The 16602-nt window shown below is 40.3% G+C and overlaps 1 protein-coding gene across 4 annotated transcripts in view; it reads left to right on the top strand.

Annotated features, from left to right (window-relative positions):
* rock2a (rho-associated, coiled-coil containing protein kinase 2a) overlaps positions 1-16602 on the top strand; it is a 70054-nt gene that overhangs the window by 37608 nt on the left and 15844 nt on the right. For all 4 annotated transcript variants that reach the window (XM_061895740.1, XM_061895739.1, XM_061895738.1 and 1 more), the window contains 15 exons: positions 5770-5914; positions 6002-6140; positions 6731-6822; positions 8648-8807; positions 8896-8950; positions 12199-12287; positions 12374-12422; positions 12639-12774; positions 13160-13251; positions 13914-14160; positions 14449-14555; positions 14708-14867; positions 14993-15153; positions 15397-15581; positions 15667-15736. In XM_061895740.1, the coding sequence (XP_061751724.1) occupies positions 5770-5914; positions 6002-6140; positions 6731-6822; positions 8648-8807; positions 8896-8950; positions 12199-12287; positions 12374-12422; positions 12639-12774; positions 13160-13251; positions 13914-14160; positions 14449-14555; positions 14708-14867; positions 14993-15153; positions 15397-15581; positions 15667-15736 (1887 nt within the window). The remainder of the gene's footprint in view (positions 1-5769; positions 5915-6001; positions 6141-6730; positions 6823-8647; positions 8808-8895; positions 8951-12198; positions 12288-12373; positions 12423-12638; positions 12775-13159; positions 13252-13913; positions 14161-14448; positions 14556-14707; positions 14868-14992; positions 15154-15396; positions 15582-15666; positions 15737-16602) is intronic.

The following is a 16602-nucleotide window of genomic DNA, read 5'->3' as shown; positions in this document are numbered from 1 at the left end:
ACCTCTAAGCATAGTTTCAGCATAGAAAACATACAGCAAGGGTGATAAACAACACCCCTGTCTGGTTTTACGTCCAATCACAGCAGGATTTGTCATACTATCCTTTAGACTCTACTGTCACAGTCTGACCCACAGTGTATTGTTCTACAATCAACCTTCGATCACACCAATCGACACCAATGCCCTTTAGGATCTTTAAGAGTTTTTATGCAATCTACTCTATCTAAGGCATTCTCATAATCCACAAAGCAAAGATACTGTATATGGCCTGGTTGTGGTCGATACATCTCTCGCGTAGTAATCTCATAACTGCTATAGCTTCCCTAATACCAACACCCTTCTGTAATCCGAACTGGTCATTGCTGAAAAAACTGGGGTTTGGTTGTATTCTGTTGGTCAAGACATGCAGAATGACCTTTGAGGCATGGACAGCCAAACTAAAGGTTCTGTGTTTGTCGTGATGTAGTAGTTTGTAGTCTTTTCTCGATGCTTACTAGGACCAATGTCATCCAGTCCTCTGGCCGGTAGTTTAAGAAGTGTAGCAGGCTCCACAAATGCCTGGACTCTCTTTGCACCTCAGGCCTACCGGATTACTGCGAGTTTACCTTAAATGCCTTCCAAATTCCCAGCCTTTAGTTGATCAATTGCATTCACAATTTTTTATTTTAAGATAATAGGACCGCGGCTATCTGTGTCAACTGCATCAACTTCCTCCTCCAACTCTAAGGGAAGACCGTTGGGCTTGTCTTCACAGGCGTACAACTCCTCTATGTATTCCTCCCATCTGTTGCTGATATCACTTGTGTCTGTCAATAGATCAGTCAATCAATCAATGTTTATTTATATAGCCCTAAATCACAAATGTCTCAAAGGACTGTACAAACCATTACGACTACGACATCCTCGGAAGAACCCACATATTATGGCCATCTTTGGTGGGCACACAATCCTGTTTCTTTTCTCCATGGTCTACCTTTGCGTATATCAGATTCGACCGACCTATTCTTTCCAAGTATTCTAGTTTAGTGATTCTCCCACCAGTTGGCACGGGTTCTGTCGGTTTTATTAGTGTTCTTCCATTTTCCTCTCTTCCATCTTGTCCAGAATCTGCTCAGTCACCCAAGACTTCTTTGCCTCTCTTTCAGCGTACATACACGATTAATGCAATCATTGTTTGGTGATTAATCAAATGAGTTAACTCAAAATTTTTGAGTGCCGTACTTTTAACACAATAATATAAAGTAAATATATTTTATTAAACATAGAATAACTAAAACATGCAGCTGAAAACAACTGAATTGTCAGAGTTTCTTTGTGATGATCCCCAAGATGCAGAGATGGAGGCAGGCATGGAGTGAGAAAACATGATTTATTAAAATAATAAGACAAAAACAAACAAAGGGTACAAACAAAAAGCGCGCACGTGGGCGGATAACAAACAAAAAGGCTTAGCGTGGAAGCTAGCAGGTATCGAGCAGGAAACAGAAGACATACATGTATTATGAAAACAAACTTGGAAGCAGGGAAAAAAAAACAGTAAGCTACCAACATCTAACAAAATATAGTTTACAGCTACGCTGCAAAGATACGACACGACACGGCAAGAGCGACTAGAAGTGACATCGACACGATATGATACGACACGACAGGTAGCAACGACAAGAGCGACGTTGACAAGACAATAATCCAGCACTGACTGGAGGAACAAAGCAGGTAAAATAGGAGCGGGATGACCAGGTGTGGCAGAGGGGAAAACAGTGCACAGGGAAAAAAAACAGGAAACAGAAAAAATAAGAGCGCTGACAGGAACTATAAACAGGAAATACTAAACACACACAGAGGAAAAACTAAAACACAAACAAACTGTCAATGGCAAGCCTGACAGTAGCCCCCACTCCCATAACGGATACCAGACATTTTACGACCCCCCCCAACCCCCTAGAAAAAAAAAACAGTCCAAAGTCAAGGGAGGGTGGAGGGAGGACAAGGCGGTAGGCAGCCAGGCCAAGTGTCCCCGCACCCAGCGGGCAAGAGTCAAGCGCCGACGGCGAATAGAACGCCGTTGCAATTTGCATGGCGGTTGCCCATGAAACGACCACCTCTGTGGCCGACAAAAGAATGGTGGCGCCCTCAGCTGGCCCACCGGGCAGAATAGTGGTGGCGCCCCCTGCTGCTGGCTCACTGGAGAGGATGGTGGCGCCCCCTGCTGCTGGCCCACCGGACAGAATGGTGGTGGCGCCCCCTGCTGCTGGCCCACCGGACAGAATGGTGGTGGCGCCCCCTGCTACTGGACACCGGAGAGGATGGTGGCGCCCCCTGCTGCTGGCCCACCGGAGAGGATGGTGGCACCCCCTGCTGCTGACCCACCAGAGGAGATGGTGGCACCCCCTGCTGCTAGCCCACCGGAGTGCGTGGTGGAGTCTGCTGGCCCACCGGAGTGCGTGGTGAAGTCTGCTGGCCCACCGGAGTGCGTGGTGGCGTCTGCTGGCCCACCTGAGTGCGTGGTGGCGCCTTATGTTGCAGACCCACCGGAGATGATGGTGGCGTCTGCCGGTCTACCGGAGATGATGGTGGCGTCCGTTGCAGACCCACTCGAGATGATGGCGCCGTAGTTTGCAGACTCACCGGAGGTGATGGTGCCGTAGGTTTTAGACCCACGGGAGGTGATGGTGGCGTCTGCCGGCCCACAGGAGATGATGGCGCCGTCTGTTGCAGACCAACTGGGACGCGAAGTAGCTGTGCCTCCCCATCTGCACAGCTACTGATAGCCCCCCCCCCCCCCCCCCCCCTCAAGGGACAGATCCAAGACGTCCCCAGATAGGCCCACAGACAACAGGGGTGAGTGGGAGAGGGATTGAAAAGCGGCCAAACTTTCCTTTAAATTGGCCATTCATTTTAACACTAATTGAAGCCTCTCTGCCATAGACATTTCTGCGGGGTTCGAATTTGGCTGGATTATTCCGTCAGAGTTAGTTTGTGACGAACCCAAGATGCAGAGAAGGAGGGAGGCACTTTGCAGGACAACATGATTTAATTTAAAACACTAAGGCAAAAACAAACAAATGGTACAAACTAAAAGCGCGCACGTGGGGGGATAACAAACAAAAAAGCTTAGCGTGGAAGCTAGCAGGTATCGAGCAGGAAACTGAAGTCGTACATGTAATATAAAAACAAACTTGGAAGCAGGGAACAAAATCAGTAATCTACAAACATCTAATGAAATATAGCTTACCGCTACGCTGCAAAGATACGACACGACACGACTAGGGGTGTAACGGTACGTGTATTTGTATTGAACCGTTTCGGTACGGGGGTTTCGGTTCGGTTCGGAGGTGTACCGAACGACACGGACATATTAAGTAGCGTACCGCACGTTGTGTAAACAATGCACACCGAGGCACCATGAATTGATTTACGTGGACCCCGACTTAAACAAGTTGAAAAACTTATTTGGGTGTTACCATTTAGTGGTCAATTGTACGGAATATGTACTGAACTGTGCAATCCAATAATACAAGTTTCTATCAATCAAAAAAAAAAACACTGCATGCTAGCAGCGACCGGGCTACGATAGACTGACCATACCTCCTCTTTTCACCGGATATGTCCTCTTTTGCGTGGCTGTCCAGGTGGAGTTTCCTAAATACCTCGACTGTCCGGCATTTTAAGTTAGGGTTGCGTGTATTTTCAATGTATGTTCAGGGTTAAGAAGGGGTTAAAAACAAAACAAAAAGTGGTGCCGCAGCAACATTCGTGAGGGAGGGGGAGAGACAGAGAGAGCGAGAGAGTTATGATAAACGTGCATGCGTCGCCAGGCTCTGCTTTCTACCCATAGATTTATCAGATTTAATTTTTTATTATCTATAGCAGGGGTGTCAAAAGTGTGCCCTGGAGGCCATTTGCGGCCCACAGCTAATGTTTTAAAGGCCCACGGCACATTCTAAAAATACTATTAAAATAAACCAAAACATAAACAAATGTGAAATAAAAAAGTTCAAAGGCTAAATGTAATTTAGAAAAAGTTGCAACGTTGACTAATAAAACAAAGCTGTTTTTTTTTTCTTTCATTCTGTCATTGCTCAAAACATAAAATCTGTTATTATGAATTATTGACCTATCCAAGTTTCTGATTACTTCACATCAAATATTCCACTAAGAAACATATTTTTGGTGAAAGATTTAGGAAATTTGTTAAATAAATAATCCAAAAATTTATATTTTGTTGTTTTCTTACTGTACAGAAAATGAACCGAACCGTGACCTCTGAACCGAGATACGTACCGAACCGAAATTTTTGTGTACCGTTACACCCTTAGACACGACAAGAGCGACAAGAAGTGACATCGACACGATATGATACGACACGACAGGTAGCAACAACAAGAGCGACATGGACAAGACAATAATCCAGCACTGACTGGAGGAACAAAGCAGGTAAAATAGGAGCGGGATGATTGACACCAGGTGTGGCCAGGTGCCAATCAGCCGCAGCTGAGGGGAAAACAGCGCACAGGGAAAAGAACAGGAAACAGAAAAAATAAGAGCGCTGACAGGAACTAAAAACAGGAAATACTAAACACACAGAGGAAAAACTAAAACACAAACAAACTTTCAGTGGCAAGCCTGACATGAATAAGTTAAGACATTACTTACAATATAGTGTTTTAATTCATGAATGTGTGTCCCCTTAGGTCAGTGCTTCTCAAACATTTTCCGTTATGCTCCTTCTAGGAAGAAGAAAATATTTCGCGCCCCCCCACTTTCCACCGTGACTATAAATTGTATAATTTTTCTACAACATTGATATAACTATACTGTACGTCTGCATAACATTGTAAGCTTATTTACATTAAAGGGAACAACATACCGGTCTTTCCTTGGCTCCCACCTTGGTTACAGTGAAGCCAAGTGCTACATATGCTTCATCACATTCTGGTACAGAAAAAAAAAAAAGCATGTTTCCCAATGTCACCCTTTTTGTTAAGAAACATTGCATAATTTGCATTGTCCCATTATGTAATATTATTTTGGACAAAAAGATCACAGAACATAAACAAATATTAAACATTTACTGTACTTAGAGAGAGATATATATGAAGTTAAGTAAAATAATTTGAGCATTAAAAGTAAAAATTATAATAATTACTTGCTGACTTATGACACTTGCTTAACGAATCCCTTTTGAATCCTACGGGGCGGCATGGCGTAGTGGGTAGAGCGGCCGTGCCAGAAACCTGAGGGTTGCAGGTTCGCTCCCCGCCTATTGACATCCAAATTGCTGCCGTTGTGTCCTTGGGCAGGACACTTCACCCTTGCCCCTGGTGCCGCTCAGACCTGGGGCAAGGGTGAATGAATGAAGGTGGTGGTCGGAGGGGCCGTAGGCGTAAACTGGCAGCCATGCTTCCGTCAGTCCACCCCAGGGCAGCTGTGGCTACAGATGTAGCTTACCACCACCAGGTGTGAATGAATGATGGGTTCCCACTTCTCTGTGAGCGCTTTGAGTATCTAATAATAGAAAAGCGCGATATAAATGTAATCCATTATTATTATTATTATTATTATTATCAGTGCGTATTGTGAATTTTAAGCTTACACAAAGCTTAAACAAGTTTTGTGTGACTTTAAAAGGATATTTTTCACGACTAAATTTGATTAAATTTGGATGGGGTGTTATTGTTTATTACTGTTAATGTTTATTACAGTTAGCAAAAAGGAGTCTTAGGAAGAAAAAAAAACCTTTTGAGATTATTATCTGGTTGTGTGTTGCAGACCGGTATGGTGCACTGTGACACAGCAGTTGGAACGCCGGACTACATTTCTCCTGAAGTGTTAAAATCCCAAGGAGGCGATGGCTACTATGGGAGAGAGTGTGACTGGTGGTCTGTTGGGGTCTTCATCTTTGAATTGCTTGTTGGTCAGTACAGAAATCTCAAAATGTTTGCACAGTATACATATATTTTCTTCAACAGACTTATTAATAAACTGCTGTGCTCGCTCTCAGGTGACACACCTTTTTATGCCGACTCTCTGGTGGGAACCTACAGTAAGATCATGGACCATAAAAACTCCTTAAACTTCCCTGATGATGTAGAGATCTCCAAAGATGCCAAAAATATAATCTGTGCCTTCTTGACTGACAGGTATGAACATGGGTAATGCTTCCATTTTGTCTGTTCCCGCCTGCTGCTAAGTTTTACTCTGACCGTATGTCTAAATTGTTATTTGAGTACAGTAATGCATTGAATAACACCGGCACAGACAAATCTGTTCAGGCTTTTCTTAGTGGAATTTGCAAGTGTTGTTTGTAATGGCTCTGCTTGGTACTCTGGTTTACTCCCTCAATAAAAAAACATGTTCAGGTCAAGTATTTTAGGTATGTTAATTACAGAATGACTAAATGGGTCTTAGGTTTGAATTGTTGCCTGACTTGATGCGTGATATATTGGTCGTCAAGCCAAGGTTTATCAGCTGGGATAGGCTCCAGATTCCCCAGAACCCTGAAGTAGATGTGTGGTAGTACGTTGATCAATGGGTGAATGGTAATTTGTGGCGGTATTTGTGGCGCACTGACACATCTTGCACTCTCCCCAAAATTGTTGGTAGCATGCTTTGTAAGAGCGACCTCAACCTCACATTATATATTTTTAAAAACAGCAAAAGTGTACTTAATGTGACGCTTGGACTACTTTAATCATAGTCATACTGTACGGTCTCTCTTCTTTGTGGTTAGGGAGGTGCGATTGGGCCGGAATGGTGTGGACGAGATCAAGCGACATCCATTTTTCAGGAACGACCAATGGACCTTTGACACCATCAGAGAAAGTTAGTATCAACTAAAAAAATCAGTATTACAGCAAACAATAACATTGTTGCTAAAAAAAACTGTGATTTTGTCCCAAATAAATATGTTGTTTTATATAATTAGTAGTGCTGTCAAAATGATAATTTATTTAGCGCAATCGATCAATCAATCAAACTTTATTTACAGTATATATCCCTTTTTATGCAATTTGCAACACCAAGGGCCGGATCTACAAAAGGTTTGCATTTACCAAAACATGTGCAAACTTGATAGCACAGGAAAGCTGACCTACTATGATTGTGCACATAGGATTGCATCTTTTAAAGAAAAAGGTCTGTTTTCATTAATATGCAGAACATATGCTGATCATCATAACCGCCACAATATTTGGGCGATGATATGCAAGTATATTCACTCACCACGCGTGATGTGATTTATCAAGGTATAAAGCTATTTGGAGGCTATTTTGTGTCTTTTATTAGTACGTCTAAAAAGTATGTAAAAACTGACACAATTAAGTGCACGGCTGGGAGATCGGTGATCGTGCAGCAAAGACAGACGATGGACATTGAATCCTTTGTCCTACATATGTGTGCCAACATACAGTATATACACTGTCAGAAGTAAAAAATATTACACATATCGTCCATTCAACAATATAATTTTGTAACGTTAGCCGGTGGGAAATATATTTTATATCCTCTAAAAAAAAAAAAAACTTTCAATTTTATGTGTATTTTTTTGCGGTTGGATCATGGATGGATGGATGGATTGTTCCAGACTGTTGAGATGATACACCGCCTCCCCGCAGAGGTCACCGTCAGCTCGCTGAAAATACTTTCTGTTGTCTAGATTGTAATTATTATGTGCATATTAAAAATGTATGCTGTTGGTTCAACAACATTTGAGAGCACATACCATGAATGTGGAGGGCACATAATGCCAGTAGTATACACAAAAACCTTATTTCAATAAGACAGTCCACACTACTTTTCAATTACATATGTGGTTTTAGCCCACTAATACTACCGGTACACAAAATTTTATATTTGCACATGCTGTTTAGCGCGTGGTTTTTGGATTTTTGTAGATCAGGCCCAAAATGCACACATGCACGCAAGCAAACAATAATAATAACAACAAAACACACTTAGAATTAAAGAAGTGGTGTGGATGCCACCTTTGAAGCATCTACACTGAAGAATAACTAAAAATTAACGTAATCTGAAAACATTATAACAAAATATTTTTACATATATGGAAAAATAAATAAAAAAAGGTACATTAGTAAATTTAATACAATAACAATAGCAAGACATAAAATAGGAAATTACAGAATAAAAATTAACAATGTGAGAAGAATTTAAAATGATAATTAAAAAGGTGTGTGGATTAATAGATGTTAATTGCTTGCATAATTAAAATTAACATGAAAAAATACTATAATATTTTGACAGAAATACAATTTTATTGTCAAAATAAAATTAACAAACATTTTTTTGTAATCTATTTGCACAAAACTTGACAACAGTATAGTACTGTATGACATGCACATTTTGAACCATTTTGTGATTGTATAGCAAATAACAAGGTGCTGATGTACACCAACAGATAGTGTACAAAACACAACCATCATCTTTACACTGGCATACGCACTGTCCGCTGTCAAGGCAAAGCAGCATGTGCGGTCAAAAAAAATTGCGTGATTAATCTGTTTTTGTACATGATTATGCAATAGATTTGTTTGTGATTTATCGCAAGCATTTACCTTGACAGCCCTAATAATTAGATAAACCTCAAATCCATAGTTCACAGCACAATACCAAGTTATTTTTCTTTTCTTAGCGGTTGCACCTGTGGTTCCTGAACTTAGCAGTGACATAGACACCAGTAATTTTGATGAGATTGAAGATGACAAAGGTGATGTAGAGACGTTCCCTACACCCAAGGCTTTTGTTGGAAATCAGCTGCCTTTTGTTGGTTTCACTTACTTCAAAGAAGACCAGTAAGTCTTGAGATGATCACTTTTGGGACTGTATGATCAATGCAGATTTTGATATACATATATGGCATTTTTCTGCTTTCTTTTTCAGGTTGCTAAGTGCTTCCAACAACTCTTCAGTTATTATTGACAATTCCAAGATAGAGGTAGGTGAATTCACCTTAACATGTCTTTATGTTAGTGCATGTCAGATAGGTTTCTTGCAGTAAAAAAATATTGTAGAACAATTGCTCTGATGGTGCGATACATCTGTTCAAGCGTGAAAGCAATCAATCAAACCCTGGTGTTAGTGAAACAAACAGACTTAGACCACAGAGGCTGACCCTGTTTTCCACTGGATTGCCACCAAACGTCACCGTCATCCGTCATCCATATTACACCGCGCAACAAAATAGCTCAGACTTTTATGAGATCTCATGAAACTATGCATAATCATGTGGTAAAATAAACACTGAAGTTAACACCACGGAGCACTTAGAGCTTTGCCGTCCGTCCATCTACAAATAGGCGAGCGCGTCTGTGATGGCATTGACTTGACTTGACTCGTGAAAAAGAAGACAGGTTTGCCTTGCAGAACGACAACTTATTTATTTATTTTTTTAGCAAACAACAACACAACAGTAACATCATCCTTGGCAAGCATTGTAGACACACACAGCTCCCACAATCCACGCACCCGCCTCCACGGCCTCCGTATCAGCTGCCATTTGACACAGGACCCCATACATATGTGGACATAATTGCCCAGGATATTTGGAAGAGGGGTTAGTCCTTGTGCCTCACAATTAGATGGTCCTGGGTTCGATTCCCGGGATCGGAGTCTTTCTGTGTGGAGTTTGCATGTTCTCCCTGTGACTGTGTGGGTTCCCTCCGGTTACTCAGGCTTCCTCCCACCACCAAAGACATGCACCTGGGAATAGGTTGATTGGCAACACTAAATTGGCCCTAGTGTGTGAATGGGAGTGTGAATGTTGTCTTTCTGTGTTGGCCCTGCGATGAGGGTGTACCTCGCTTTCCGCCCGAGTGCAGTTGGTATAGGCTCCAGGACCCTCGCGACCCCAAGAAGGACAAGCGGTAGAAAGTGGATGGATGGATGGATGGATGGATGATTCTTTAAGTTTGGACATTAAGAATCAACATTCCGGTCAACAAGGTAAGATTACGTCTGAAAACCTTTGACAAGTTGACTTCAAGTCCGTCCCCGCCCATTTGGACGTTTCAAAGTGTAAAATAAGATCCGCCTTGAAGATGAACTTTTTTATTTTGAAAGTTCATCCATCCATCCATTTTGTACTGCTTGTCCCTCTCTGGGTGCAGGAGCTTATTACAACTACATTCGGGCGACAGACGGGGTACACCCTGGACAAGTCGCCAACTCATCACAGGGCCAACACAGATAGACAACATTCACAGTAAACCGGATAATTTATTTTGTTTGCGCATGACTTCCTGTTTAACACAAGCATATTTCAGCATAATTTATCCGCTGTGTTGAGGCGACTGGCAAAAATAGAAGCTCTGCGTATATTTAACACATGGATCCAGAACGGCAAAGCCATGGCCTTGCCGTACCGCAGGCCGTGGAAACGGACATATTGACTTGAAGAAAAACGGAAAGAGTCTGCGCACCACAGCCGTGACGCGTCCTGTGGAAATCAGGGGTGAGTAATCAGGGACCCCATAGCACTAAAAAAATCACTTAAAATCAGTCCCTCCAGGATTTCTCTTCTTTTTCCTTGTTTTTTAAGGATTTTTGCTGCCTAAAATGCCTGAATTTGTATTAATACTTGTATTAATGTTGTACTTGTCCTTTACCACAAATATTTAAAACCAAACACCAGATAGCAGTGAAAACACATACTTTTGAGCTTTTTGTGAAATTACTTTGTTTTAATTAATGATAACTAATAATAATATTTAATTATAATTTTAGAAAGAAGCCCCACCAATGGCTTCCTAATTGTCCGCTATCTGATCTGTCTTCCACAACTTGCAGACATTCTCTGTGTATGCTTATTGCTTGAAAAGTGTTAGTCATTTTTAAACATTAATTTATGTTCCAACACATGAACCCCCACACGTTTAAAACATTTGAAGTGATGACTGCGATCCTTTAAAAAAATGATTTTTGTTGGTAAATGAGAGGCGATTAGAGATTATCATCAACAAATCCATCTCTGCCAGGTAAGCATTGCAAATGAATTTCTGCTCCTAATTGCCTTAACCTGGATAAATAAAGGATAAATAAATATATAAATTAATGTAAACTAGGAAGGAAATATTTTTATGCTACATTACCCAGTGGGCTTGACGCCATGAGCTGGAACCGAAAGTCTGTCTGATCTACGTGGGAAGATGAAGATTGTGCCATTTAAGCAGAGAGTTTATGTACAGTTACATATTGCTGTTGCTGCTTCGTCTAGACAACAAACAAACATCCACTTTGATAAGACAGTTGTCGTACGCGTTTGAGGGCTGCTCAGAGACCTTGTCGATTGATGAAAATGTCGCTGATTGGCAAAATGTATGAGGCTTTGGAAAAAGTTGTGGCACATAAGTTGCGGGGATTAGTAGAATGTGTTTAAAATTAAGAGATCAAAAAAATCCTGGATGGACTGTGAAGTACTGTAAATTTAGGAGATCTTTATGAAATATAAAATTACCATACAAAAACATAATCCCTGTAACTCTGTAAACAGCATTATTGTTTTGAAATATGTCTTTTCGACATTTCACAACCCACAAATGTGGTCTAATTAGGTTGGATATGTTTATATGCTTTTTACTGGTAAACTTTTAAGTGATAAAATGCCTAGGAATGCATGTCCTAGGGCAGACCTGTAGGAACGCTTCAGGGTCCTGATCAGGTGTCAGTAGAAAATAGTCTGGTATTCTCTGTGCATAGCGCTATCCAAAAATGCGGGAAATAATGGAATGGACTAAAATGCCAGTCTGAATGAGGATCAAAATGTGGCCAGAATCTCAAAAAGACTACCAAATACATTGTGTATCTTTAACAACTGTACTAAAACCTCTCCTTCATAGGCAGTAATGGTTGCAGGACTTAAAAAATAATCCAGACGTGTCCAAAGTGCAGCCCAGGGGCCATTTGTAACTCTCAGCTATATTCTAAACATTCTCGAAATACTGCCACGAAAAAAAAAAACACATAAAAATATCAAAATGGCTCCCGCATCTTTTGATTTTGAGTCTGTGGCCCTCATTGGAAAAAGTTTGGACATTTCTGCAATAGACACATTTCTACACCTTGCTTTAGTCATTCTACATAGTGTAAATTAGGGATTACTTTACTGTCCATCAATTACTTTTAATGTACATAGTGTCACCATGGTAATCTAGTTATATGAAATAAGTTCTGCTTTCCTCTTTGCAGTCTGCAGCACTGGAGAAAAAGCTTCACCATTTTGAAGTGCAGCTTAATAATGAGAAGCAAGCCAAAGATGATCTCGAGCACAAATTCAGGTACAATACACAGCACACAGTATCAATGATTAGATGTAAGGTTGTAACCTTTATCCTTCAAATGATTTAACTTTATATCTCTGCAGAGCTGCCACCAGTCGTCTGGACAAAATCTCCAAGGAACTTGAAGAAGAGGTAGACCACTACCTACTGTCTGAATAGACAGATTTTACTTGAATATTTTTGTCCAATAGTTTGCTGTGACTACAACCCTTTAATTAAATTTCATTGATTGTTAATATTTTTATTTCAGTTGAATTACCTCAATTTTGAGTAATATAAAAAATAACAGAACTTTGAAATCAACCCTTGTATGATGTTTAGTTGAAAATATTAAATTACTGATTTTAGGTGTCCAGCAGGAAGAATTTGGAGTCCAGCTTGAGGCAAATGGAAAGGGAAAAGGCTCTTCTGCAGCACAAGAGTTTGGAAGGCCATCGCAAAGCTGAGAGCGAGGCTGACCGGAAACGGTGTTTGGAAAATGAAGGTGATGGGAGAATGTTGTCTGTATCAAGCTGTTACGATAAAACAATAGGACTTCATCCTTTTCAACTTTTGAAGTTGAATTGTAAGCCAAACAATGTTTACATTTGTTGTGTACAACATAATTTAATGATACATTTATCCTGGTACATAATAAAACCTGAAGAAACAGTTTGTAGAAGCAAGCTCTGCTTCCATGTTTTCTTCCTTACAAGGATGAACTTATAAAATTACAAAGTTATTGTCGGATTTTGCAATGCATTAGTTTTTTTCATTGGCAGAATAATGGTTCAAATTGACAATAATTGTTTTATGGTAATAATGGATGACAGGAAGTTTATTCACATAAAACATTCTAGCCTTGGCTCATGTTCTATCTCATCTTGCAGTCAACAACCTCCGTGACCAGCTGGATGACCTCAAACGAAGAAATCAGAATTCACACATTTCCAATGAGAAGAATATTCATCTGCAGAAACAGGTCAGTGTTTGCGTATGTGGAAATAATACAAAGACCCCTGGGATTTTTGATAAGGAAAGGCGATTCTATTTATAGAGCACAATTCGTACACAAGGCAATTCAAATTACTTTACAGAAAATTACAAGGCTAAAATATATTTAAAATAATTATGAAAACAGTCTTGATTAAAATTGAAATCCTAAAATAAAGTAATCAAAAACAATCATTAAAATCCTAAAATAAAATCATTCTAAAAACAATCTTAATTCAAATTCAAATTAAAAATAGGTAGAATACTTTTGCAATTGTCATATGCACAATTTTTAAAAAAAAGTGTTTTCAGCCTGGATTTGACCATTACCAAGGTTGATTAAAAAGTTATTTAACAAGAAATAGAATCATATAATTAACTGATCTTACATTCTGCAATACATTTTTTCATCCATCCATCCATTTTCTACCGCTTGGCATGTATATATTTTTTAAATGAACAGAACTTGCATTTGTACTTTGTGCTGTACAATTTTGACTTATTTTGCAAGCATTGGGTCAAAGTTACTGCACAGAATGTGATGGGAGCTGAGTCAATTTAAAACTTCCTGTCCAAGCATGAAACCTAAATAAAAAAATACTGAGCACATTGGAAGGCTTTGCTAAAATTCACAGTTCTTGTCTTTGTCAGCTGGAAGAAGCCAACACATTGCTGCGGGCTGAATCCGAGTCTGCGACAAGGCTGCGAAAAACTCAGACAGAGAACAGCAAACAGCTGCAGCAGCTGGAGGTCAACGCGCGCGAGATGCAGGACAAATGCTGTCTGCTGGAACGCAGCAAGTTAAGCCTGGAGAAAGAATGCATCAGCCTACAGGCGGCCTTGGAGACAGAGCGTAGGGAGCACAGCCAGGGCTCAGAGACCATCAGTGACTTGATGGGTGAGTAAGATTAATGCCTTACTTTGCACAGGACTTGGACTTACAGTTTGTGTTAGCAATATCAGCTGATGCAGATAAGACTCCACAACTCCTTTGAACTCCATTATTTTGCTCAATACTAAATGGGTTCAGAACATTCAGAAAAAGATTTACCTCAACCCAATAAATTATTTTATAAAAAAACATCAATGTTATGCAATGTTAATTTTCTCAGAGTTTCATCAAATGCCCATCCTTCTTTCAAGGAAAATGGGGAAAATTGTGTTTTTTGTGGCATACATCATACAGGGCGTATTTCTGGCCTTGAGGAGGAGGTACAACAGCAGAGACGAGCTCTTTCCAAAGTACAGACAGAGAAGAGACATCTTCAGGAGAAGCTCACTGACCTGGAGAAAGTAAATCTCATCAAACCACAAACAAAATACAAACACCCACAAACCATATTCTTACATGTACATGGATTGGATCCTACCTTGCGTTATAAGAGGGAGTGGTGGCGGTGATTGACTCGTATTGTGTTTTAAAACATGTTTGCGCTGGTCTACAGGAGAAGAGCAACAAGGAGATCGATTTAACTTACAAGCTCAAGGTGCTGCAGCAGGAGCTGGATCAGCAGGAGAGTTCTCACAAAGCCACCAGGGCACTGCTGGCTGACAAGAGCAAGTTAAAAGTAACCATTGAAGGTGCCAAATCAGAATCCATAAAAGGTACGTGCGTCTACTACCCATCCCTCTGCTGTTACTATCAGAAATAGTTTGACACACATTTAAACATTCCGAAATGTTCCTAAGTATGTGTCTTAATGAGTTAAACTCGTTGTGTACCCACTCAGACATGGAACAGAAGCTGGCAGAGGAACGAACAGCCAAACTGCGACTGGAGAACAGAATACTGGAACTGGAGAAGCACAGCAGCATGATGGACTGTGACTATAAACAAGCTCTTCAAAAGCTGGATGAATTGCGCAGACACAAAGACCACCTCACAGAGGAGGTGAATCCCTTAGCAAATGCATCAATAAAGCAAAATACTTTTACAAAACTGAATGTTACTCCACTTTATCAAAATGTCTTCTTTTGCGAAGACAATAATGAGGAATTTGGATTGACCATTCATTTATTGTATCTCATTTGGTGTTCAGCTCCTTCGGGTAATGAATTACAAATAAAAACACAAAAGAAGAAGAATACAAACTTTATTCATTTACCAGCTTTTTTTTTTGTACCATGCCTGCAGGTGAAGAATCTGACGCTGAAGATTGAGCAGGAGACACAGAAACGTAACCTGACTCAGAACGACTTGAAGGCCCAGAACCAACAACTCAACTCTCTGCGATCATCCGAAAAACAGCTTAAGCAAGAAACTAATCACCTACTGGACATTAAATGCAGCTTAGAAAAACAGAACCAGGAGCTACGCAAGTCAGTTCATTTGTAACTTGTATCATTCACATTTGGACATGGTGATGATCAGGCGTAATAGAGATTAACTTGCTTTTGTCCACAGAGAAAGACAAGACACAGACGGGCAAATGAGGGAATTACAAGACCAATTAGAAGCTGAACAGTATTTTTCTGTGAGTTTATACACCTTAATAGGTTCAATGTAAATTATGGGCCCTATTTTCCCATGTGCTTAAGTGAAAAAATCTGCCCAATTGTGAGTATTCTGGCCATGCAGCATTCTCCCTTCAACTTTGCTTGCCTTCATCTAAGATGTGCACTATTGGTGGAAGAACCCTAACATGTGGGCGTTCCCTGTCAAATCTGCGACTTAAGTACATTTTCTAGCCGTGACTCTGAGGCTGCAGTAAGTCCAATACCCCAGGAAGGTGAAACATATTGCACTTCAAGTTTGATTGCAGTGTATACCACACCTACTAAAACAACAGATATTTACAGAAAAAACTATCAAAACTATTCTGATAGTTATAATTGAAAACCTAGAAGCATCCATTTGAGTTAAGGATAAAGGTACCACGATGTCCCTCTGCATTATCTTTTAACAGTCCAAGGCGGCCGCGCGTATGTCAGTTTTGTTTGGATTTTGTGGACGTTCAACAATACAACAATTTAATCTGGACCACAATCATTGAGCTATGTGACTATTTATTTGAAAATACATGTACAATGTTGCGTGCATCTATTGATTCATTAGATTTTTTTGACAGTAAATGTTAAATGTTAAATGTTCACTCTCCGCTTTGCGTACCCACAGCTGTAAATGCAAGCCACTCTGACGCGTCACTGCTTCACAAATATTTGTACTAAACATAACTCATCACAAATAACATCAAAATGATTATAATAACAAGTAAACAAAGTTTCATCCACTAGTTATTATTCATGTCCAGGCTGGAAAAAGACGCTCTTGCCTTTTCATGCACAAACTACATCACTATGGTGACACGTGTAAACACTGCCTGAATTCATACGGTCTTTA

The sequence above is a fragment of the Nerophis ophidion genome, linkage group LG03 (genome assembly GCF_033978795.1).
Source record: "Nerophis ophidion isolate RoL-2023_Sa linkage group LG03, RoL_Noph_v1.0, whole genome shotgun sequence".
Classification (NCBI taxonomy): Eukaryota; Metazoa; Chordata; class Actinopteri; order Syngnathiformes; family Syngnathidae; genus Nerophis; species Nerophis ophidion.
Note: the sequence above shows the minus strand (reverse complement) of the source record. Positions and strands in the feature narration are given on the sequence as shown.